Source organism: Lagenorhynchus albirostris, chromosome 10, assembly GCF_949774975.1.
Source record: "Lagenorhynchus albirostris chromosome 10, mLagAlb1.1, whole genome shotgun sequence".
Lineage (NCBI taxonomy): Eukaryota > Metazoa > Chordata > Mammalia > Artiodactyla > Delphinidae > Lagenorhynchus > Lagenorhynchus albirostris.
In genome coordinates, this window is record NC_083104.1 from 26,625,937 (window position 1) to 26,651,636 (window position 25,700).

Consider the following 25,700-nt stretch of genomic DNA (forward strand, 5'->3'; position numbering starts at 1 on the left):
GCTAATAAGCATAGTCTTTGCCCCAGAAAGACTATACTTTTCCCTCTAAACTCTAGGTTAAAGTTTAATGCCACAAACAATTTCATATATATTCTTTGTTTTTTTAACCAATGAAGCACGTCATCTAAAATAGATTTCAAATACATATATTCATGTTTTGCTTTCAGTTCCTTCATAAATAGAATCTGTGATGCGATTCTGATGACAAAAGTTCTTCTACACAGTCTAGTCAATGATTATGAAACATGAACATATGCCTTCTCCCTTTCCTCAGATAACTGCAACTGTAGATGAAAAGTAAAAGTAACACATCAGGCATTGCTCCTATAGTAAAGAGTCCCCAGACACCTGAGCTTTAGTTTTCTAGATCTGGGAACATTCAATATTTATTGAGCCCTCTTATGGGAACTTCCATACATGTTGGCTCAGCTTATTTCACAAGTCTGTGTTCTAGATTTTATCCTCATTTTACAGTTCAAGAAGCTGAGAGTCAGGGACAGAAAGGCAGTCTCATGGTAGACAAGATGGCTGTGTGAGCGCTTCGTGTTAAAGCCATAGGGGGTATGTCTTCTTATTTGGCACATAAATCCTTCAAAGTAACAAATCCAAAGGATGGCAGCTCACACACATACATACACACACACACACACACACACACACACACACACACACACACACACACACACACACACACACACACACACACAATGGGCAGACAATTCATTTGCTCTTCCTGCATCCATGATGGAATCTGTTTGACTCAAGTAATTTATCAGGCATCCAAAGAAAACTTAAGTGTTCATCATCTTGCTAAATATCTGGATCCTTTCTGACTTCTACAAAACTCTTTATAGGCATGTTTCAACAACACATTCCTAAACCTGAATTTCTTTATGCAATGGATCAGTGAATAAAGATTTTGTTAGAAAAGATACACAGATCACTAAAATTTTCTCAGGGGTTAGGAGTATTTTTGAGAAGGAAAAAGGTCCCTGAGAAGGTCTGGACATCCTTAGTCTTTATGGGGATGAGCATTTATATTTTTCTTTGTGCTCTGACAACATGAGATAGCAGAAAGGGACCTGAATGAGGAATAAGAAGACATGACTTTAAGAAGCAATTATATATATTGTCCTGGCTGTTTTCATTGGGGAAATCATTTAACTTCAAGATTCAGAGGTAATGAGTGATCACTACTAATGGTGATATGGAAAAATGATTAAGATCAAGGGGCCTGGCATCTAGATGCCTGGGTTCAAGTCCTAGCTCTCTCACATGCTCGCTATATGATTTTAAGCAAGTTGTTTGCCCTCTCTAGGCCTCAGTTCCTTCACATATAAAAAGGGTTATTATTTGGTCCTTCAAAAGTAAAGTGAGATCAAGTGAAATAACACATGTAGGGCACTTAGGTTAAGTCCTTGTCTCTATGTATTAGTGTTACTACTATTTGTGTATATTTTATGATTATCTCACAATGAAGAGAGAATAGAAATAAAAAACAATATGATGATAATATATTGACCAAACTTTATGTTTATACTCTCCTGAAAAATTTTGGAATGCTTAATTTTATTTACAGATAACATATCATTGTCTTTAACAACCTCTTCCTTAGTTACAGTTAGGGAGCCTCAATATAAACCAGATGCTCTGCTGGGGGTTTTATAAACACTGTCTTACTGAACCCTCACGGTAACCCAAAGATGTGACTTTCATGACCTTCATTTGACGGCCTCGGACCTGAGAACAAGCACAATCATGTAATCTGCTCAGTGTCCCATGGCTGGAGAGAAGAGCCAGGCTTCCAGCAAAAAGCTCATTCCAAAGCCCAGACTCCTTCAAGCCCCATATTACCTTCCAAGTTTTTCATAGGATTCTTGCTTGTCAACCAATTCCTCCCCCATACCCTCCTGAAACAAACAGGACCCATCACACCAGGCAAGCCAATGACTCTCCCATGAGTAAACATTCAAGATAAAAAATTTTATTTGCATAGGGATATTAAATTAACCCCCCCATCCATTCATGTTTTTCTACCATGTTAATAAACACAAGCAGATAACTGAGGTACTCATTAATGTAGTCTTCTAATGTTAAGGGCCAGTGTTGAATTAACCTACCAATTTATGAACAAAGATGAAATATGTGTGGTTTGGGGTTATACGTTTTCCTTCACGAATAGGCTATCTCATGACTAAGGAAAAACCCCGTCGTTATTCTCAGAAAGAGGCTTTTCAACTGATGAACAAGCGGCACCAGCTGGCAGAGCCCACGTGTTGAAAGGGCAAAGGCACAGCCCCTCCAGATCACATTATCGGTGTGGATCCCCCCAATGGCCCCTCGTCAGAGCGAATTCCAGGAAGCCTGCTCCCCAAATCTCAAAGAGGCAATGTCTTCTCCTTAAGAAAATTACCAGTTCCGCCTTCTTCGTCCACAAGACACATACACCTCTCCCTGTGCCTAAAGTGCCCGGGACTTAAAGAACAGTCTAGGGGACATGTTTTGAATCTCATGACACTTTGTATTCAGGCCACAAGTGACAGGGACTCGCAGTGAACCTCTGGCCCAGGGCAGCCAATCCATAGCCTGATATGGCCTGGGGCCGACGGTTGTGTCCCCTGAACAAATTATCCACTGAGCCAATCGTATTCCTTCTCTTAGGACGTGAGATGAGAATCACAGAAAGAATGAGCTCAACGAGCAGGAGAAAGGGAACACACCAAGAAGGCAGTGGGATGGCGGCCAAGGCACGATACCGGCAACACTCTTGCTAAGGCGTTGCCTTGAACCCAAGACCTGCAGCCTGCGCCTGTGCCACTCCTCGAGCAATTATTTTCCCTAAGAGTTCTTTCTCCTTCCGCGCTGTGCAGTGGGCATGCCTGCAGCTGCCCTCTTTCCTTGACAGTTGAGTCAGGAGTTACTCTCCTCCACAACCAAGACTGACAGCTAAACCTTTGTTTCTACGGGAGTCCCTACAATTCCTCTTCACAATGGAGATCATGACAGGTACTTGACACTCCACCCAATGTGTTCTCAAATATTCATTTATTCATTCTCTATTCTCTTTCCTCCCTCCTTCTTTCCCTCACTTTCTTCAACCAGTACTTACTAAGCACCTACTGCCTGGATGTTTTAGGTTTTTTATTGAAGTACAGTTGATCTATAGAGTTGTGTTAATTTCTGCTGTACAGCAAAGTGATTCAGTTATACATATATATATATATATATTCTTTTATTTATTTATTTATTTGCGGTACGCGGGCGTCTCACTGCTGTGGCCTCTCCTGTTGCAGAGCACAGGCTCCGGACACGCAGGCCCAGTGGCCATGGCCCATGGGCCCAGCTGCCCCGCGGCATATGGGATCCTCCCAGACTGGGGCACGAACCCATGTCCCCTGCATCGGCAGGCGGACTGTCAACCACTGAGCCACCAGGGAAGCCCTATACATTCTTTTTTATATTCTTTTCCATTATGGTTTATCTCAGGATATTGAATATTGTCAATTGCCTGCTTCCTATGTTCAATTGCCTGGGTGTTTTGGTGGGACTTATGAATGCCCCTGGAGGTGTTCCTACCATGTGTCAAGCACTGTGTTAGATACTTAGAATGTACTGATGAACAAGACAAACAAGATCCTTGTTTTCACAGAGCCTTTAGTCTGTTTGAGGAGCTAAAATGTAAAAAAAAAAAGTCACTAAACAGTGTGCTCTGGGAGCCATCAGGAGACTGACTTCATCTGGAAGGACCTCCCTACTGAGAGGCCCTCCCAAAATAAGTGATGTTGGACTTCCCTGGTGGCGCAGTGGTTAAGAATCCACCTGCCGGGCTTCCCTGGTGGGGCAGTGGTTGAGAGTCCGCCTGCCGATGCAGGGGACGCGGGTTCGTGCTCCGGTCTGGGAAGAACCCACATGCCGCGGAGCGGCTGGGCCCGTGAGCCATGGCCGCTGAGCCTGCCATCTGGAGCCTGTGCTCCGCAACGGGAGAGGCCACAACAGTGAGAGGCCCAAGTACCGCAAAAAAAAAAAAAAAAAAAAAAAAAAAAAAAAAGAATCCACCTGCCAATGCAGGGGGCATGGGTTCGATCCCTGGTCCGGGAAGATCCCACATGCCACAGAGCAACTAAGCCCGCGTGCCACAACTACTGAGGCTGCGCTCTAGAGCCCGCAAGCCACAACTACTGAAGCCCACGCACCTAGGGCCTGTACTCCTCAGCAAGAGAAGCCACCACAGTGAGAAGCCCACGCACCACAATGAAGAGTAGTCCCCGCTCACCACAACTAGAGAAAGCCCACGTGCAACAAAGACCCAACGCAGCCAAAAATAAATAAATTAAAAAAAAAAAGTCCAAAAGAAGTGATGTCTAAATTGACACCTGAAAAGAGAAGAGGAATTTTCCAGCCAAAGGGGGGTTGGTGAAAAGAGAGAGTGTGTGTTCTAAGCACACGAAGGGGCATGTGCAAAAGTCCATCAGCCCAGCAAGAGACCATCACCAGGCCCCCGAAATATCTAATAAAGGTGAAATGTGTACAGAGCAAGAAACAGGCTTTTAGTGTGAGAGCGAAAAGGGTTGAGGGTGGATTTCCTCCAAGTTTTGATGATGCGTCAGTTTCAACAGACAGCAGGTTCCAAAGAGATCAAAAAGACTGGGGCAAAAGCTAGAGGATGGAGAGTGGTTGAGAAGGGCTCAGCCCCGCAGGGAGCAGAGATACTTCACACCCCAGTCTTCATCAATTATCCCATGATATCCAGAGTCTCCTAGATTGGAAAAAATTGCCTCTTATCATCACCATCATCATGATCACAACTATGTTTTACTTTTGGAGGACATTTAGTAGTTTACAAAGTGTTTTACTTGCTTGTTCTTACTTAAAATTTCCAAAACTATGAGAAGGTAGGCAAGGGGTGTTGTCCCCAAAATTCAGTGAGGAAGTGAGGTTCTCACAGGATGGCTAAGCTAATAGGATAAACGAGAATAATTACAAATACAGCCAAGGCCAAAGACAGAAGGAGAAGACTCAAAGGAAAGTCATTGTTTTGTAGATGTATTCCTTAGAGGTTTTTTATTATTTTTTTATATTAACATAAAACTATTTTTCCTACTTGAATCAGGAAGAAATGTGAATCCTCTGGGGAACAGAGAACTAAGGGTGATGTTTCTACTTGAGCATGAGAGCAGGGTTCTTCTCCTATTTTTATCTGGGTGATTCCCAAGAGCCAGGTGTACCTGGGTATTAGGGTGTGGTTAGTAAGTGCCTTATAGTGGTTGATGCTGTAAGAACCTTTGTCTACACCCTGGAGAATTCAGTTGGATACATGTAACTCTTTCAAGAATAAGCAACGTCTATGGATTATGATTTCAGAAAGATCAGGAAAACTGTCTCCTCACACCTCAGCAAAAAATTCCTTAGAACTAAGTTGCTGCAATTCTTCTTTTCCTTTAGGTCCAACACTGGCCTCTCTGGAATGTTCCCTGAATGCAATTATTCCAAGGAGCAATTCCCTAGAGTCACACATGCTATGGTAAAAAAAATCCCTGGCAGCAAGGTATAAGTGGTGAGGGGCTCAAAAGAGGCACACACCTAACTGTGAATATAGATTTTCTACGTCAGAACTTTGCTAAGGCTCTAACTTGCAAGAAGTTGCCATAATGTTATAAATTACTCTCCGGTAGATTTCTACTTCTTCCTTTTTCATCATTCCCAGAATCACTCAAATTGTTATCATCATTATCACCATCATCATCATCATGTCATCATCATCACCTTCACAATCATTTGCTGAGCACTTTTTATAGCCCAGGCACTATGCAAGGTGGTTTATGTGAATTAAGTCATTTATAGCAATCCTTTGAAGTAGCAACTATTGATGTTATCAGTCCCATTTTACAGATGAGAAAAAAATGATACCTAATAAAGTTAAATAACTTGCCCAAGGTCACCAAGCTAGTGGAAGAATAAAACTGGGATTCAAATCCATACGCAGTATTTTAATCTTTTTTTCTGTATTCGTGGCGCAAAATACCAATGTCTTAATGAAACTCAGAAAAGCATGAAGGGACAAATCCATTAGCCCACTGGGGAGCTGCTCTTTTATGAAAAGTGTATTTATTGATTCATATTTCCTTTATACATGATTTTTGTCACTTGAGAAGCTAGAAGTTATAATTAAATCCAAATTAATGTAGCTTTGAAATTACATCCCACCCTCAGTGGCAGACTGCAGCTCATAATTTAAACAAGTTGTATGTTAGAATTCCTGTGTTATTTATGCTTAGAAAAGAAGAGTTGTCTGACTCATGCACAGGTATTTTTAAAAAAATAGAAAAAAAAGACCCATAAAATAAGGTTAAATTATTGGCTTTATAATCAAAATCTTTTTCTATGTATTTTAAATGAAAAGATACTGATTTTTAATTAGAACCTACTCTACCTTGGTTAATTAATAACCAACAGACAATAAAACAATATCAAAGACAATTGTCGTCTCTTGAGTTAGTCTCTAAATATAAACACTCCTTGGCATTTTCAGAAAACGCCTGAAATACATAATCAGAGTGGGTGAGATAAACACTGCAAAATCGGATAGCACCTGCCTTTTAACGTTTCTGAGGATTAGGGATAAGTTACAGCAGGTGCCTGCCGCACTGAAGGAAGCAGAAGAGTGTAGCATTTAAGAGAACACAGTTTGGAGTGAGAATGTCAAATCTTGGCTTTGCCATTTCCTACAATTTTGTCCCTGATGAGTTATAAACATCCCCTGAATTCCGTGGTGAAATGGGAATGTAAGCCATACAGATTCAATACGATGATGTATGGAAAGCACTGGAATATAGTGCCTCATATGAAGGCTGCATGACAGAGGTAGCTACTGTTACTTCTCTCCTTAAGAGTTTAAAATGATAACTATATTATATTATATTATATCAAACATGCTTACTGTGTTATTATCAATAACATGATCAGAAATACTATTCATATCAAGCAAGCAGTATGACGTTTGAAAAACATAGATCAGAATTCAGATTCAGGAATGAAGATTAGAGAAGCAGGTACCTCCATTTAAATCAAGGAGCTCTATGCCTCGTACCTCAGACATGCTGCATCTCTGGATAAGCTGGCCTCCTTTGGAAAGGCAGAAAGGAAAGGCAGAATGGAGATATGGAGCCCAGGGGTTGTAGCAGAAATGGTAGCAAAATGGGGGATGGAGGTCAGAGAATAAGAATTAGAGGAATGAAGCAAGTTGCCCCAGCAGTTAATTTTAGAGGGGCGGAGTCTGGACCTGCCAGCCAAGCAAATATCATTTGGGGGAGCTGAAGTCCCTTTGATGCCCTTACATGTGCACCAACTCAAGTCCTGGACAATTTGGAACTGTTGGGGTCCCTACATTCCATTACACATAAACCCACAGGTGCAAATCCAGAGCCTTGCAAATAGTAGACAGAAAAAAGAATGTATTAAGAAAAATGCTTTAAAAGGAAAAAAAAAAGCAGGCCAAAATTCTACTGGCAAAGAATTGAAGTAGCAAAATAAGAATGATCAGTGGAAGGCAGGATTCTACACCAATTTAGTAAGTCTGAGAAATAAGGTAAGTTCAATTAAAAAAATTTTTTTTACCATCTCCAAATGATGGTTTAAGACATTTTTCTGGACCTATTTTATCATCAGGGAATAAACAAAACAGACCACCAGAGTCAGTGCTGTGTCCTGAATTTTGGTTTTGACCCAAAAGATAGCGGAAAGTCCCCTGACCTCATTTAAGTAGAGATTAAGGATTTGGAAGTTTTGCCTCAAGGTCTTTGAAATTGGCTAAAGCTTTTTCCCTGAAGACTTGACTTTTATATGTTTTTTAAACTTTAAATTTACTGTATACATGAGCCTTTCCTAAGCAAAGAACATATCAATAAAGTGCATTTTCCCCCCAAGGCAATAAATCTCAAAGTGGAGGATGTATTTAGAAGTAATACTGCTTCAAATAGTCAATCCATAGAAGATCATTTAAAATATAAGTTATTTTTTTTAATTACTCATGCGCACAACTGTGGACAAGTGATACGCCTGTGATTCTTCCTGAAGACCACAGCTTTCCTTCACCCTCTTCTCTCCCCACTGAATCTCAAATTACACCCTTTGGGAAAAACATCAGTTTTAACAGTTCAGAGGTATACATCTATGGTTATACAAATTACAAACACACGTGCCCACATTCACATACATAACTATATTTTCATTTTTATTTTTACAAAAATATTATATGCTATACATTAGTCTGAAATCTGACTGAATACATTTCCCATGTGTTGATTAAAAGAAGGAAAACCGAAAACCACTTTTTTCCACATAACAATTTCATCAAATACTAAGAATGAAACTCATTTTTCTGCACTTAATAATTTTATCAAACAGTTACCTATGCTGACTGCCAGCACAATGCATATTAATTTAACCCATCTTTTTAACGACAGTATAATATTTCACAGCATGCATGAATCATACATTAACGATTTTCCTATTAACGGACTTACTAATTGTTTCTAGTTCTTTCCTCTACAAAGGATGTTGCAGTAAATAGCCTTGAGCATAGATCTTTACATACACTTTTACTTCTACAGAATAAATACTGAAAAAGAAAAAGGATTGTAGTTCAAAGTCTTTCAAGACTACCAACTTTGAAGCTGTCGCCCCACAGAACAGGAGAAACCAGGTGTTTTAGTGCTCTGTCACGGTCAATTTACACTTTTTGCTGATCACTACTGTTTACCGAGCACCATGAAAGGCACCTGTGGGGAACACAGAAGCAAGCAGAACAAATTTCCTGCCATCCAAGAGCTAGAACTCTCTCCTCACTCTCTCCCACAGAAAACAAAGACCTCAGAGTGACTCTTCACCCATGGCATACACAGGAGAGATATTTTCCTTTCTCCATTTTGATAAACTTTCTCAAAGCTTCTATGTCCCTGCTCTCATCTCTTGACCTTAGCTCTTTCAAAAGGTAGTGATCAACTAACTTATCTGACCTTTTAAGGTTTCACTGGTCCCTTATTCAGCCTCTCTCCCACAAATGAGAGGCTAATCGCTGATTTACAAGCAAAATATCTTCTTCCTTAGAGCCTTAGAGGCCCAGAAGAGAGAGAGGAAACCAACTATATATAAATCAAAAAAATATTGTAAATGTAATAAGTTCTCTCTCCCTCTCTCTCTCTCTCTCACACACACCAAGAAAAGACTATAAGGCAGTGTGATAAATTCTCATGAATAAATGAATGGATAAGATGTCATGGAAGCCCAAAGAGTGGGGTGAATCATTCAGTTTGGGGTAGAGGAAAGGGGAAGAACCAAATATGAGAGAAATCTTCACTGAGGAGGTAATCTTTAAGCTGAGGTTAAAAGACAAACATTTGTTCTCAGCTTGGGCTGTGAGGGCATTCCATATAGTATTAATAAGAATAACAAGAGTCTTAAGGTAAAAAGCGCTTTGGAGTTTGGGGGGCTCCTTGTATAGCTTAGGGTGGTAGTCCTCTAACCTTAATGTGCATAAGAATTATCCGGGGAGTTTGTTTAAAATCCAGATTCCTGGGCACCCACATTCCCAATATTTTTATTTCGTGTCCAGAAATCTGCATGGAAAAAAAAATTCATCCAGGTTTACCACACTCTGAAAGATACTCATAGAGGCTGTGTGTGGGGAGTGACATGAAATAACGTTGCAACTGAAGGGGATACAAACTAATGTTTCAGGTGAGTGACAGTGACAGTGTGAAACAATAAGAGATTCTGTCAGAAATGATGTCAGGCCTTTGAATTTTGTTTTGAGAGACAATGGCTTGACAATGGAGCCTTTACACTGAGCAAAAAAATCACTCTTCCACAGAGAATGTTTGTTGAATGGCTGAATGATCAAATGTGGACAGAACTCTGAGAAAGTCAACTGAAAGCTGCCCAGACTGTGACTCCTGCTTGCTTTAACCGGTGGCTGTGAGGAAAACAGTTTTAGAATAGCTATCCCCAAACCAATAGTTGAAGCCTTCCAAATGCTGTCCTGATGTTATGTGTGGTTGATATATTCATGCATTTTTATGCAGGTTTACAAACAAGGCAAATGCGATTACCCTGTAGATCATCCACGTAAGCATGTACCACAGTTTGTGTTGCCAAAGCTGGATACTGGGCCTTGGAGCTAAGATCTGGGAGGACAGAACACGCTCTTACATAACTTCCCAGCTAGTCAGTGATAGGGCCTGTGATTAATGCTACATGACGGGCTCTGAACTTTCTGTTCAGATAGGTTCGCTTGCCTTTCAGAGCTCCTAGCAAGAGAATGTGTGACCCGCAGACTTCACTCTGAATAACCATCATGCAAGCATTGACACTAACATTGCTCTGTGGCCCCCTGGGTAACTGTTTCTGCGCCTCACTCCTCTGCCAACAGATAAGTTGCCCTAGGACTATCAAGTTGTTTGTTAAGGGGACAGAAGAGAAGAGTACTATAACTTCCTAAAGCCCCGTCGCTGAAGCAAGCTCCACAGGGAAGGCTGGGAGGTTCTAGAAGAAATCAGAAAAGCCCTCGAGAGCAGCCAGGGTAGAGAAACTCTGAGATGGGAAGAAGGAGTCCCGCTCTCGACGGTAGTATCTTTCACAGCCTCGAAGCTTCTCTCTCCCTGGAGCTCCGGCTGCGGAGCGCGGATCACAGCGCTTCCAAGCATCCCGGGCGGGGCGGAGAGCTGCCCCAGTGCTCACCAACTTTCCCAGCTTGGCAAAGCCCTCCCCGCTCGCTACTCCGCTCAGCCCCGGTCCCTCCTCTCACGCCCTCACCCCCGCAATAATCCAGGTGAGCAGCCAGAGCCCAGCGGAGCTCCCCCATCTGTTCCCCTCCCGGTCTCCCCAGGAGGCTTCTTTCCCCAGCCCCTGAGCGTGTGCAAGCGCCTCGGTGACATGAGACATGACACCTCGTCTAAGCGCCTGCAAAAACTCGTCCACGTTCCCGCCTCCAAGCCGGGACCCTACATCCTGTCCCCGCCATCCCGGAATGGCACCTGGGGAGTGGGGAGGATTGAAGGAAGCGGCTTTTGCATCCCAGGCTTGGAGCAGAACCGAGCAGACAGCACCGCACCCGACCTCTCCTCACCTACTGGTTCGCCGCCTCGGCCCCCTCCCCGCACACACATCGCTACTCACCAATTCCAGGGCTCGCAGGAAGGCAAGGGGCTCCTTCAGCACCCGGAAGGTGCCTGCCGAGGCCAGCTGTGCACCAAGGAGGCAAGAGAGAGAAAGAGACAGCGTGAGGAAGGGTCTGGCGACGCAGCATCCGGAGCCCGGGGGTCCCGCGGCATCACCCGCGCTGCCCAGTCGGTCCTACCTGGCTCACGGGGTCCATAGCTCGCCTCGCTCGGTCTTCTCAACCAGCGGTGCCTTTGAAAATGAAGTTTGAGGGCCACTACCGTCCTCGTCCTCAGAGCCAGAAGCCCCCTTTCGGAAAGAGCCGGAGGAGCTAGGCCGGGGAGTGCTGGGTGCCGGGCGCGGGCTCGCGGACGCTGGGTTCTCGAAGCCTGCGCGCGGGTGAGGTGAGCACAGGCGGCGAGAGTGGGAGGGGCGGGTGAGGAGGCGGAGCTGCGGTGGAGGCGGGAGACCGGGACGGCGCTGGAGCCCGCCCAGCGGCCCGGGGGAGGCTGCAATTGGCCAGCTGCGAGGTCCGGAAGGGAGGACGAGGAGGTGGGCGAGGCCCAACTGCGACCTTGGGAGCGGCGCCGCCGCTCGCGCCCGGTTCCCTGAGGCTCCAGGGCAACTTTGGGGCTGTAGGTTTGGGGAAAGCAGGCTGGCACCCTCAGGAAGACGGTCCCCTGCCTGAGGACGAGGTTTCCAGGTAAGAGAGAGAGGCAGCCCACACCTTACGTGGGGAGGTGTGTGCGTTCTGGTGACTTCGAACACCAAAGAAAGACTGCTGACTCGGTCATTCCTCTGAGCCTTCATGGAACGTTCTCCATGTGACCAAGCAGTGCCAGGTGCTGGGATACATCAAGGAACAGGATAAACACTGCCCGTTACCTCAGGGGTAAGCAGAGGGTCAGGCCAGGGGGAAGGGAGCTAGAAGGGGGAGAGGGGAAACGAATAAATCATGAAAATATGGGACAGTGTGCCAGGCAGGTAATCCCATGGCCACTGTGTGAGGTCAGGAGAGAATTATAATGTCCATTTTTTAAAGTAGGAAAAAAAAAATAGACTTCGCGAGGCTGAATTAGCCAAGCTAACATAGCTCATGAGGGGCTAAACAGGGATTGGAATTCAAGTTCCTTCAAAACTCATGCTGTTTCTACCGGGATACTTTGCCTAGGATACAACCTTCGAATGAAGCTCCCCCAGTCCGTCATAAATAGGCCTGAGTGCATCCCCACCTCAACTCATACTCTTTCTCCCTTAGTCTGCTAAGCTTGCCAAAACTAGGAAACAACAACAAGACAATTGAGTTCTTTCTATGAATCACAAATTGTGTTAAGGGCTTTATAAACATTACTTCATTAAATATTCACAAAACCCCCATGGGTTAGTAGTAGTGTTATTCTCATTTTAGGGATGACGGAATTGAGGGCCATGGAAGGGGAGTGCAGAGAATGAAGCCAGAGTTGAATTCAAAATAATCAGAAAAGAAGGAGGAGTTGTCTTCAGCACGCTTAGCCATTCCACCATGTAGTTGATATGTCCCCTTCCTTCTCACTCCCTTTGGACTGGACCCCATGTATGAAGTGGTCTCCCAGCAACACAGATAGCCCATCTGTTTACTAATAAGATTTGCCAAAAAGGTCTGGAGTTGGGGGATGGGGGGAAGAGGAGGAGGGAGAGTAATTAATATGCAGGAGTTGGGGAGAAAGATGCAAATGAATAGTTTAGAGTCTGAGAAGGGGAGGCAGCGGGCCAAAACTGGGTAAGAAAGAGTGTCCCAATGTAGATGCCCCCTGCCCGTGGGTTTTGTTGGAGAAAAACTAGAAAGTTAGTGAGTCAGAACTCCAGAGGGCTAGTTGCACCATCTGCAGCCAGCCAGTTTTGTTTCTACTGCTCTTCCTACATGCAGATAGAGTCTAAAACAATTAGAAACAAGTTGTTTCAAAAATAAGCCATTATGCAACTACAAATACTTACTGTGTGTCCTGCAATTTTTGTATATGATTTTGTGTGTGAGGTTATCTAACGTCCTCAAGACCTCATGTTTTTAAAAATCTGTCAAAGGGAGCCAACAACATTAATTTAGCTGGTTGTTATGAGGACTCGATGAGGTTTTGTAGATAACGTATCTTGGGCAGAGTCTGGTACATCATAATCTCTCCGTGTGTATTAGTTGAATTTCTGACTGCTAACACTTCTACAGAAGCAAAGGTGAAGGCTCAGAGGCCCACATTAGAGGCGTGGTCGATTGTGGCACCGTCTTGTCACTCTCTGCAGTGCCCCTCCGCTATATATCCTTGCCCCTTTGAACTCAGGAGTTGCAGTGTTACTTGCTTTGGTCAGTGGTTGTGGGCAGAAGTGATGAATGCATTTCTGAGCGGAAGTTTTAAGAACTTCTTCATGATTTGCCATCTTGTTAATTTCCTTCTGCTATGATGAATACAATGTACAATATTACACAGAGGCTGCACTCACAGCCTGGATCTTGGCATAAGACTGATGTAGTGTAGAGCTGCAACTGGACCTTGATGGATGCGGAGCTGAGCAAGAAATTAAGTTGTAGCTGTAAGCAACTGAGATGTTAAAGTCTTTTTTTTACTACAATGCAGCATAACCTAGGCTGATTGATACAAGTGTTCACACAGCTAGTAAGTAGCTGAACCAAGATTCCACCCTGTGTGACTTCATTGTCCTTGAATCCTTCCTCTTTCCATTATTGTCAACTAGCTTATGCGGTGTAACACCTCCTGCATATGTTTAATAATGATGATAATTATCATAATAGCTTATATCAATTCAGTTCTCGCTACATGCCAGCCACTGTGCTAGGTACTTTAAATACATCATTTAAGCATCACCGCCATCCCCTCTTTTATGGATAGTATATCCAGGTTAGAAAGGCTAAGTGATGTGCCTAAGATCATCTAAACATTTGTATCTCTTTAGACAGAGAGATTGATTTATTTAAAATACCACCCACTTGCATTTCATTTGAGCTGAGAACTTGGCGAGGATGAAGTGTGATGACTGAGCCTATTCCCCCAGGCCTGTCTTCACACCCAACATTCCTCCTTGCTAATACGGTGGCAAATTTTCCAAGTCCTCTAAACACCACGTGAAGGGAGCCAGAACTGTGGCAAATGGCAATGTAGTCGCTTAGACAACAATTGCACATTGTCAGAGGATGCTTCTCACGTTCCAGAAATGTATGAGCTGTCAACAGCTGCGTCACCAAAATAACCCAGAGTTCCATATCCCATTTGCAATGTTAAATACTTTGTAGACATTGGGGCTAGAACCTCTGTATTCGGACCTGGAAATAACATTAGGTTCCTTTAAGAACTGGGTTGGGAGAAGTAGGAGGGATGATAAAACACTGCCACAATATTACTCTCAGTGACTGAGGGTGACCCCTTCTCTTCTGCCCCATGATGACGAAAGATAATTTCCCTCTTACAATAACAAATCTCTCGAAGTGATTCAATAATCCTGTTAACATTGGTGGAGAGTAAATGATCCATTTTAGTGCCCTGTATTGATTATGTAAATCAAATAGCTTCCAAATTCTTCATTCGTGTTCAGCCAGGAACTTATAGTTTGGAAGATTTCCTTTGACATGTCAAGGCAATACATTCACTTGCTGCAGTGGTTTCAATAAAGGGCAATGTGGACCCTTCCCTCCCCCAAAAGACATTTGGCAATAATTGGAGACATATGAGGTTGTCACAGCTGGGAGGGGTGGGTTGGTGCTACTGACACCTGCTGGCATCTAGAGGGTAGAGGCCAACGATGTTGTTCAACATCCTACAATGCAGAAGACAGCTGCCCACAACAAAGAATCAAATGGAAAATGTCAGTAGTTGCCAAGGTTGAGAAACCTTGATGTATGCATTCGACAAGTAAGGACTGCCTGCTAATATGGGTTAGTATTGCTCTGTAAACTATAAACAGCTTGACAAAATTCCTGAATTCACAGGTCTTACCTTGTAGTGGGATATACCATAAGCCCAATTTGTTCAAGCTCCAATATTTGATGACAAGAAAATAAACAAAATTCAAAAAACCATTTTGAATCTCAAAGAGGGTTAATCCTGCATCAAAACTACCAAAAGCCAAAGTACCAACCTGCTGTAGACAGACTTGAGTTATTCAGGCAAATTAAATCTCATTCTCAGGGAATAACATACCTGGGTTTAATCTTCCTATATCTCTTGTGGCAGAAAGGAAAAAGTAATTTAAAATTTTATCCATAGCAACTTAATACAGGAGGAAATACTACCCACACATTATGATATTTAAAATACTGGAAGTACGTAATGAGTGAAAGTCATTCAAAATATTACATATTTCACCCTCTGCTCATACTACTAACCTTATCTTTCCAAATCTTTTCTTAACTAGTGAGGGTGAAAGCAAAAGCCAGTAGCGTGTTTGTGTAATATTTATTTGTGTGTTTGGTTTGCATGGGGTCACTGGTACACAGGACAGGAGATGGTGTGGAAGTATTTTCAAGATCTCTAATTTTACAATAAAGATAGCATTATCTCTCCACCCAATGATCGGGTAAAGCCATCTTTACTTACCTATGTTTCAGTCTTAAATGGCTTCAATAACATGTAAGGATGTGTGTTTTTTGTTTGGCTTAAAACTTCGTCACAAAATAAGATTCCATAGGCTTCCTATGGAATTTTTAGCATTCAAGTAGGATCATTCTTAATTAACTATCAGAACTGATATAAAATTTCAAGGGTGGTTGGCCAGGGTGAACTCACATCATAAAATGCTTTTGCTATTTCTACTTCCATCTTTGTTTTAAACAAAAGTTATCTGTGTCAGTATGACCAAGCTTTAATACCTGCCCATTAGAGGACCAAAACTCATGTCAGAGGACTTATCATTGCCTGCAGGGAATAATGGTAACAGTAATCATCATAATGACTCTTGGAATGTGTTAAGTAGTTGCTGGACAGAATGCTAAGCACCCCTATAGGCATACCTCATTTAATATCCTCATCAACCATATACGTATGTACTGCTGTTTCTTGTTCAGACAAGAAAACACAGGCTCAAAGAAATTTAAAAATCTCAGCTAATCTTTTATGGATAGTAAACAGCAGAGTCATGATTTTTCTCCCACCCTCATAACTTTCCAAGAAAAAGAGGATATGCATTTTCCATTGCAAATCTGAAAAAGTCACAAGCTTTAGGCAAAAATATTTTTCCTGCTGAAACATAAACAAAATTCCTCTGCAGAAAGAAAGTAAAGATGGGCACCATAGTCTATTACTACTTTTATGACTACTACTACTGTTATTCCATGAACACAAGTAGAAAAATACCCTCCCCTCTCAAAGGCTCAATCATTCTAATTATTTTTGTCATTCATCGTTAGCTGTATTTTCCAAAATGCTCATCATTTTTGATGTTCTCCTTGGATCACTCCCTCGTTTTCATAGACTCATGGATCACAACAGTGTTGAGTTAATCTCACACCACTCACTGCAATTTTTTTTTTTTTTGCGGTACGCGGGCCTCTCACTGTTGTGGCCTCTCCCGTTGCGGAGCACAAGCTCCGGACGCGCAGGCTCAGCGGCCATGGCTCACAGGCCCAAACGCTCCGCGGCATGTGGGATCTTCCCGGCCTGGGGCACGAACCCGTGTCCCCTGCATTGGCAGGCGGACTCTCAACCACTGCGCCACCAGGGAAGCCCTCACTGCAATTTTTGAATGAGGTAAATTCTTCTTCCCCAGGCAAGAGTCCAGCATAAAAGGTGGTGACACAAGTTCTGGAATCAGATTCACTGAGTTCATCATATGCTGGCTTGATCACTTCCTAGGTGTGTGATCTTGAACAAGTAAGTCCCTTAAACTCTTGTCACTCAGTTTCCTTATCTGTAAAATGGGGTTAATAATTATACCACCCACATCACTTTGTAAGAAAGAATAAAGGAGTTACAAGTTAAGCACTCAGAAGAATCTAATACAGAAAGTTACTAAAAGGCCAAGAAATATGACCTACCCCAGTGGTAAGGAGATGGTCTATGATATTTGCACCCCAAGTAGTTATCACACAACCACTACTTATAATAAACATTTAGAAAAATCATTTGTTTTCTTCTATTTCCCTTCTTCTTTTCATAATTCATATTTCTTTTCCCCCAAAATACTTCTCTCTTTTTGGTTGGTAAGAATATTGAGTCATTCAAAACATTTTTAGGAGGGAGGCTTCCTGATACACCTCAAAAAATAACAGTTCAATATGAAAGTTTTTTTATTTCTTTAATGTTTATAACTAGAGCTTTGGCAGGGATTTTTATAATTTTCTTAAAAAATAGTTTTACTTGGCAGTGTTTGCAATCTCTAATAATTTTATTCTTGTTTTAAGAAAATTTATATATAAAAAACTTACAGATGATGAAGATAGAAAAGATCAGATCGATTCTCTCATATCTTTAATAAAAGTATGTAATCCAAATTGTATTGCATCCTTTTAATTTTAATAAATTCTCCAGATGGTCTTTAGACCTTGTGTTGCAGTATGACAAAATGGCTTTTGCATCTGCTCTGAACGAGGCAAAAGAAAACCTTACCCTGTACAGTGATTCTAAGAACACGTTTACTTAGTCTTTCCTAATCTAAACCTTTAAGTAAAAAAAAAATTAAGTCAAATATGAAACATTAGAAAATTGGCTCCTTTGGTCCTTCATGGTCATATGCTCTGCTGGCCTGGGTTCTTTCACAGGGCATGACAGCTGTGTGAGGACCCGGCTGGAGCCACTCACACGGAGAGAAGCACAAATCCAGAACCTAAAATTAGGTTTTACTAAATTATATTGCACTGCACTTTACACCTGCTTGGCAAATAATACCCAGAAGAAAGGTACAATTACACAGGCTCTTTGCCAGAAATAGAAGACAGGTTTAAAAAAAAATACTAAAAAAGAGAGAAGGAAGGAAGCAAGAAAAAAAGGAAGAGAGAAAGAGGGAGATGAGACAGAAAATGAAAGAATCCTGTCCCCAAACCATGGTCAGCAGTTATCAACAGCATCCCTGGAAGTTACTTCTATTGAGAGTTTGCTAAGTGCCAGGCACTATGATAAGCTCCTTATAACACTATGAGTTAGTTATTATCCATATTTCACAAATAATAAAACTGAAGCATCGACAGATGAATTGCTTGCCCAAGTTCATACAACTAAATGGAAGTGAAGCCAAGTTTGAAGCCAGTAATTCTTGAGAGTTTGAACTTACTTTAATACCTTCTAATTATCCAGAGTCTAAAATATGCATCTCTCAGACCACAACTGGAAACTGGAGATATTGATGAGCCTTTTATTTCGTTACCAACCCCAATTACCTAATTAAATATTACAGAGATGATCACCTACATTCTCAACTGTTTCTAAATTGTGGTAAAGAACACATGGATATCCAGCCTCCCCAACACCTTTTGTTGAAGAGATTATCCTTTCCCGATTATGTAATCTTGGCAATCTTGTCGAAGATCTGTTAAATGTAAAATGCCTGTGTTTATTTCTGGGTTCTCGATTTTGTTCCATTGGTCTATGTCTGTCTTTATGTGGGTACCAACTATTTTAATTGCTGTAACTTTATAATGTATTTTGAAATCAGGAAGCGTGACACCTTCAGATTTGTTCTTCTTTCTAAAGATTGTTTTGGTTATTTAAGGTCTTTGTGATTCCATATGAATTTAGAAATTTTTTTCTGTTTCTGTGAAAAATGCACTTGGGACTTAAATAGGAATTGCGTTGATTGTAGATTGATTGCTTTGGGTGCTATGGACGTTTTTAACCTTATTAAGGATTCTAATCCATGAACACAGATGTCTTTCTGTTTATTTATGCCTTTGATTTCTTTCATCAGTGTTTATAATTTTCACTGTAAAAGTCTTTTACCTCCTTGGTTAAGTTTATTCTTATACATTCCACGTTCTCAATCTTTATATGCTCTTTAGTTTCAGTCTTCTGAGTAATGATTTTTGGAACATCATTTGTTCTCAAGAAGAGCACTGTTCTCATTTATTTTTCAAGATATCCAAAGGATATCTTGTTTTACCTTAGTGTTATAGGACGTTAAATGCTAATGAGGTGACATGAACATGCTTGATTAAAAAAATAAATTGAGCTATTAATTCATGAAAAGACATGGAGGAACCTTAAATGTATGTTTAAACATTGGAAGCCAATCTGAAAAGGCTACATACTGTATGATTCCAGCTATATGACATTCTGGAAAAGGCAAAACTATGGAGACAGGAAAAACAAGAGTGGTTTCCAGAGGTTAGGGTGGAGGGAGGGATGAATAGGTGGCACACAGAGGATTTTTAAGGCGATGAAGATACTCTGAATGATACCATAATGATGGATACATGTCATACATTTTTCCAATCCCATATAATATGCAACACCAAGATTGACCATATTGTAAACTATGGACATTGGGTGATTATGTTGTATCAGTATAGCTTCATCAATTGTGAAAATTATACCACTCAGGTAGTGGAAGTTGATAACAGGGGAGGCTATGCTCATGGGGGTGGGGAGCAGGGGGGTATATGAGAAATCGCTGTGCCTTCTGCTCAATTTTGCTGGGAACCTAAAACTGCTCTAAAAAATAATTTAATTTTAAAATATGATAGATCTAGCAATTACAGGTTGATGTCTTGAAGTTAAAAAAAAAAATGTTAATCACTACTTAGTGCTGTTATTTCTCTAGCCAAGGACCTATTATGCCCAATGGTAGAATAAGAAATGGAGCATGTTTATGAAAGTCTTCATTTAATAAAATGAGTGTTGGATTACTTTTTCCTTAGCATGGTTTAAATTAACCAAGAGAAAAATGTAATTGTCTCTGATGGCTTTTATCTCGCTGTATAAAGATTAATTAAAGGTAATGTTTTTTGATTTAATGTGTAAGTTGCACGTGTTTGTGCATATGGAGAGTTTATGGAGAGAAATACAAGCACATTAACACTTCTGGCAGCCTTTCTTCTCTTTATTTTACAGATATTTTAAGAGTAATACATATAAAATTTCAAATAATATAGAACTACTTAAGGTAGAAATCCCTCTTTTCTACCTGCTACTTCCATTGCCCAGAAGAATATACAATCTCCTGTATAGAGATATATGTGCATGTGTGTGTATATATAAGTGCATATATTAGATATATATACATAAAATATATGAATATATTTGCATATATTATGCATGTATATATGTATATATCCCCCAAATATAATATACATACATTATTATATACTTCAAATAGTATATATGCTATATTTTACAGAAATGAGATAATACCATATATATTATTACATGGCCTACATTTTTCACTTTACATTTTATCATGGTGGGATCTTAGTTCCCCGACCAGGGATCGAACCCACGTCCCCTGCATTGGACCACCAGGGAAGTCCCAGGCTTTCCATATTTTAAAAGCAGTTGTGTGAATACTCATTTCAACTTGAACCCTCACACCTACCTTTCCATGGTCAAGCATTTGTGAGGAAAATTTGTCATTAGTTATTTTCTGTATTCATAAGCACATCATATCTTTATATTATTAGGAAAATAGAATTTATGCTTATATTATAATTGGTATAATATATATTGGGGATACTTAAATATATAAATGGGTTCTTAGTCATTTATTATTTTTTTATTTTTTATAAATTTATTTCTTTCTTTTTATTTTTGGCTGTGTTGGGTCTTTGTTGCTGTGTGCGGGCTTCTCACTGTCGTGGCTTCTCTTGTTGCAGAGCATGGGCTCTAGGTGCGCGGGCTTCAGTAGTTGTGGCTGGCGGGCTCAGTAGTTGTGGCTTGCAGGCTCTAGAGTGCAGGCTCAGTAGTTGTGGTGCACAGGCTTAGTTGCTCTGTGGCATGTGGGATCCTCCCAGGCCAGGGATTGAACCTGTGTCCCCTGCATTGGCAGGCAGATTCTTAACCACTGTGCCACCAGGGAAGCCCTAGATTCTTAGTCATTTATTATCACTAAAGTTATTTTAAAAATCTTTTTCACAAATATTTCATCTAAGTAAAATTACCTAGAAATTGAAGATTGACACAGTGAAGACATTACAAAAAATTGTATATTTGGGAGACTCACTTTGAATGCTAAACAACTCCATTCAACTCCCCCATATAAAAACAGATTTGATATTAAGTTCTCTAAATTTTCAAAATATTCCATATTTTCCATGAATATTTTTATATAAACAGAAACGATCACAATCAAACACATGCCTTGTATGTATCAAGAATGGACTGATTGATGTGATCAACGATCTACAACATGAAGTGGGGATTTGCTCAGCCCCCAGTCTTTCTGCTGCCTGGATGTCGTGTTATTATTGACTGGCACCTTCCTCTCTTTAAAGGCTCTTTGGGGACTCTTTTGCCTCACTTATGACTTGGCATGTAAAGTCACGTGTTAAATTCTGTGCTCATTTTGTCTGTTTGTTTGCATGAAGAATGATTATTCCATGATGTGAAATAATGAATATTCAAGTGACAGGAAATCTGAATTTGTGAAACCATTTCTGAAATTCTTAACCGTATCAGAATATTTTTGCTGAGATGGATGATACTGAACAAATTGCCAGGTTTTGTTTTGGTTTGTTTCCCTTCCCTTGATCCTCTTAAAATGTATTTGATGGAGGTGGGGAAGGTCCCTGAGGCCCCTGAAACAAACCTCAGGCATGACTGGATTGCTCTCTTAATAAAATGTTAGATGGTCATTTAAAATAGTCTTGATTCTGAAATGTATACTTCCCATTCCCATATAATCATCAAAATGGCAAAACTGAGTAGAAGTTTACTGTTCTCCGATGCCCCAGCCAGGACCTAATGCAGGTAAGAAGCATACACATGGTGGAGGATGGTGTGGTTTGCTTCTTCTTCCTTTTTCTGGCCCTTCCTCTTCCCCTTGTTAACATCTTTCTGACAAAAACAAACAGAGGTCAGTGGAGCAGGAAAGCTCTTAGTTAACTGACATTGTTATAAATTGCTTTATTCTCTTTCAGCCTGAAAGATTTTCTCTTCTTCAAAATGACACTCCCAACTCCTGTTAGGGACCACTCACCTGGCCCCCCGTTAAGCTGAGGCATGTGCCCCTACCTTAGCTGGTCATATCCTCCTTCTGCAGCTGCTTAGGAACCTGGCAGTCCCTTCAGGCACCCTTTTGTTGGGGTCCTATTGACAGTCCAGGAAAGCCCTATGACAGTGCTCTTAAATGCGGCCCAGGATTGGTCCATGGGAAAAACATATGAATCCTTTTTCCCAACAAACGTTGAGAGAGCATGTCCCCCACAGTTTCCACCACTGGCTTTGACTTCCCCACCATACCTAACCCAGGATATTTGTCAGATGGGAGCCAGACACCAGCTTACTATTTCCAACTGCCAGGGACACCCATTGAGCCCCAATTTTCAATGAGCTCAGTGCACTTCTGTAGGGTCACCTGTTCTTCAAGCAGCCTAGGAGAGCCCAGGGCCACATCATGATTTTCTTGGACCCTGGGAAGTTTTGCCTTCATGGGCCCTTTCTCTACAAAAACATTAACAACTGTATTTTATGACTCTTTTGGTATGAGGATGAATGTAATCCAATCTGGATTGTTTCTTTTTTTCTACTGATTTTAAAAGAAATGAAACCATCTTCATGGTTCCTAGTCATTGTGCCTCTTGAGCAGAGTGGGCACACCAGTCTCCATAGATGTAACCAGTATATAGAACAAGTGAGACTCAGGAGGATGCTGTAACAAATACAACTTTATATTTGTTTTCTTCCTGTTAAACTACTGGGTACCAGGAACTAGGGTAACAAACACAACAGATACTTTTCAACATTTGAATGTAGCAGTTAAAAAAAAGTGATGTAAAGATAGAATAATAAGGCTAATGGTGCTTAAAAAAAAAGAAATAACAAATGCTTGAATTTGTTTATGTGATACATTCTTCTCTATTCCAGGCCACACCCCACTTGGGGGAATGTGGGCACATGTTTGGTTTCGTAAGGGGTAGCCATGTTTCATACTGATAATGAGGATAGCAACGTCTTTGTTCACTTGGATGGGGGTCTACCTGGTTTGAGTCACTACAACATCTGCGAACATTGGCAAGGTTTGCTAGATTTTGTGATTCTAGGCTCCATTTCTTCATTTGTAACAAAGGTTTAGAAGAGATGATCTCTAAGGTGCCTGTTGCTCTGTAACAAGAAAAGGAAGCAAGGTAAAGTGTATTTTTAAATATAGATGAATCTGATTTAAATCATTAAGTGGACAAAGATTATGACTAAATATTGTTTCTTGAAACAAATGTAACATCTCATTCATTCAACAATTGTTTATTGAAGGTTTCCTTAACACAAACACAATACTAAGTATTGGCATTACAAGAATGAATGCAACAGGCATTGTTCCAGCAGTGCAGATGGAGTGTGAAAGTCTGGTGATCAAATACATCATCCTCTTCTCCACATATTAGTGTATTGAACATCATGGAAGCCAAGATTTTTATTACTGACTGAAAAATAAAAACAGTCCTTACCTAAGGAGACAAAAGACCTGTATGCAGAAAACTATAAGACACTGATGAAAGAAATTAAAGACGATACAAACAGATGGAGAGATATACCATGTTCTTGGATTGGAAGAATCAACATTGTGAAAACGACTCTACTACCCAAAGCAATCTACAGATTCAATGCAATCCCTATCAAACTACCAATGGCATTTTTCACAGAACTAGAACAAAAAATTTCACAATTTGTATGGAAACACAAAAGACCCTGAATAGCCAAAGCAATCTTGAGAAAGAAAACGGAGCTGGAGGAATCAGGCTCCTGGACTTCAGACTATACTACAAAGCTACAGTCATCAAGACAGTATGGTACTGGCACAAAAACAGAAATATAGATCAGTGGAACAGGATCGAAAGCCCAGAGATAAACCCATGCACGTATGGTCACCTTATTTTTGATAAAGGAGGTAAGAATATACAATGGAGAAAAGACAGCCACTTCAATAAGTGGTGCTGGGAAAACTGGACAGCTACATGTAAAGGAATGAAATTAGAACACTCCCTAACACTGTACACAAAAATAAACTCAAAATGGATTAAAGACCTAAATGTAAGGCCAGACACTATAAAACTCTTAGAGGAAAACATAGGCAGAACACTCTATGATGTAAATCACAGCAGGATCCTTTTTGACCCACCTCCTAGGGAAATGGAAATAAAAACAAAAATAAACAAATGGGACCTAATGAAACTTGAAAGCTTTTGCACAGCAAAGGAAACCTTAAGACGAAAAGACAACCCTCAGAATGGGAGAAGATATTTGCAAATGAAGCAACTGACAAAGGATTAATCTCCAAAATTTATAAGCAGCTCATGCAGCTCCATATCAAAAAAACAAACAACCCAATCCAAAAATGGGCAGAAGACCTAAATAGACATTTCTCCAAAGAAGATATACAGATTGCCAACAAACACATGAAAGGATGCTCAACATCACTAATCATCAGTGAAATGCAAATCAAAACTACAATGAGGTATCACCTCACACCGGTCAGAATGGCCATCATCAAAAAATCTACAAACAATAAATGCTGGAGAGGGTGTGGAGAAAAGGGAATCCTCTTGCACTGTTGGTAGGAATGTAAACTGATACAGCCACTCTAGAGAACAGTATGGAGGTTCCTTAAAAAACTCAAAATAGAACTACCATATGACCCAGCAATCCCTCTATTGGGCATATACCCCGAGAAAACCATAATTCAAAAAGAGTCATGTACCACAATGTTCATTGCAGGACTATTTACAATAGCCAGGACATGGAAGCAACCTAAGTGTCCATCGACAGATGAATGGATAAAGAAGATGTGGCACATATATACAATGGACTATTACTCAGCCATAAAAAGAAACGAAATTGAGTTATTCGTAGTGAGGTGGATGGATCTAGAGACTGTGATACAGAGTGAAGTAAGTCAGAAAGAGAAAAACAAATATCGTATGCTAACACGTATATATGGAATCTAAAAAAAAAAGAAAATGGTTCTGAAGAACCTAGGGGCAGGACAGGAATAAAGACGCAGACATAGAGAATGAACTTGAGGACACAGGGAGGGGGAAGGGTAAACTGGGACGAAGTGAGAGAGTGGCATGGACATATATACACTACCAAATGTAAAATAGTCAGCTAGTGGGAAGCAGCCACATGGCACAGGGAGATCAGCTTGGTGCTTTGTGACCACCTAGAAGGGTGGGATAGGGAGGGTGGGAGGGAGACGGAAGAGGGAGGAGATATGGGGATATATGTATATGTATAGCTGATTCACTTTATTATAAAGCAGAAATGAACACACCATTGTAAAGCAGTTATACTCCAATGAGGATGTAAAAAAACCCAAAAAACAACAAAAAAACAGTCCTTACATTGTTTCTCAGGATTAAAGAGTTTTTGTTTTTTAAAAACAGAAAGCACACCTTTGGAAGTTAAAGAATGTTGTTGGAAACCAAA

At 40.9% G+C, this 25,700-nt stretch overlaps 1 protein-coding gene and 1 long non-coding RNA gene across 3 annotated transcripts in view; one reads left to right on the forward strand and one right to left on the reverse strand.

Moving 5' to 3' along the window:
* The window catches only part of SYNPR (synaptoporin), a 293,628-nt gene extending 282,090 nt beyond the window's left edge, over positions 1–11,538 (reverse strand). For both annotated transcript variants that reach the window (XM_060163964.1, XM_060163965.1), the window contains exons 1-2: positions 11,354–11,538; positions 11,173–11,238 (exon numbers count right to left, since the gene is read on the reverse strand). In XM_060163964.1, the coding sequence (XP_060019947.1) occupies positions 11,173–11,238; positions 11,354–11,371 (84 nt within the window). In that variant the 5' untranslated portion in view covers positions 11,372–11,538. The remainder of the gene's footprint in view (positions 1–11,172; positions 11,239–11,353) is intronic.
* A 192-nt stretch (positions 11,539–11,730) lies between these two features.
* LOC132526880 (uncharacterized) overlaps positions 11,731–25,700 on the forward strand; it is a 248,661-nt gene continuing 234,691 nt past the window's right edge. The window contains exon 1 of the long non-coding RNA XR_009542739.1: positions 11,731–11,857. This is a non-coding gene — a long non-coding RNA (uncharacterized LOC132526880). The remainder of the gene's footprint in view (positions 11,858–25,700) is intronic.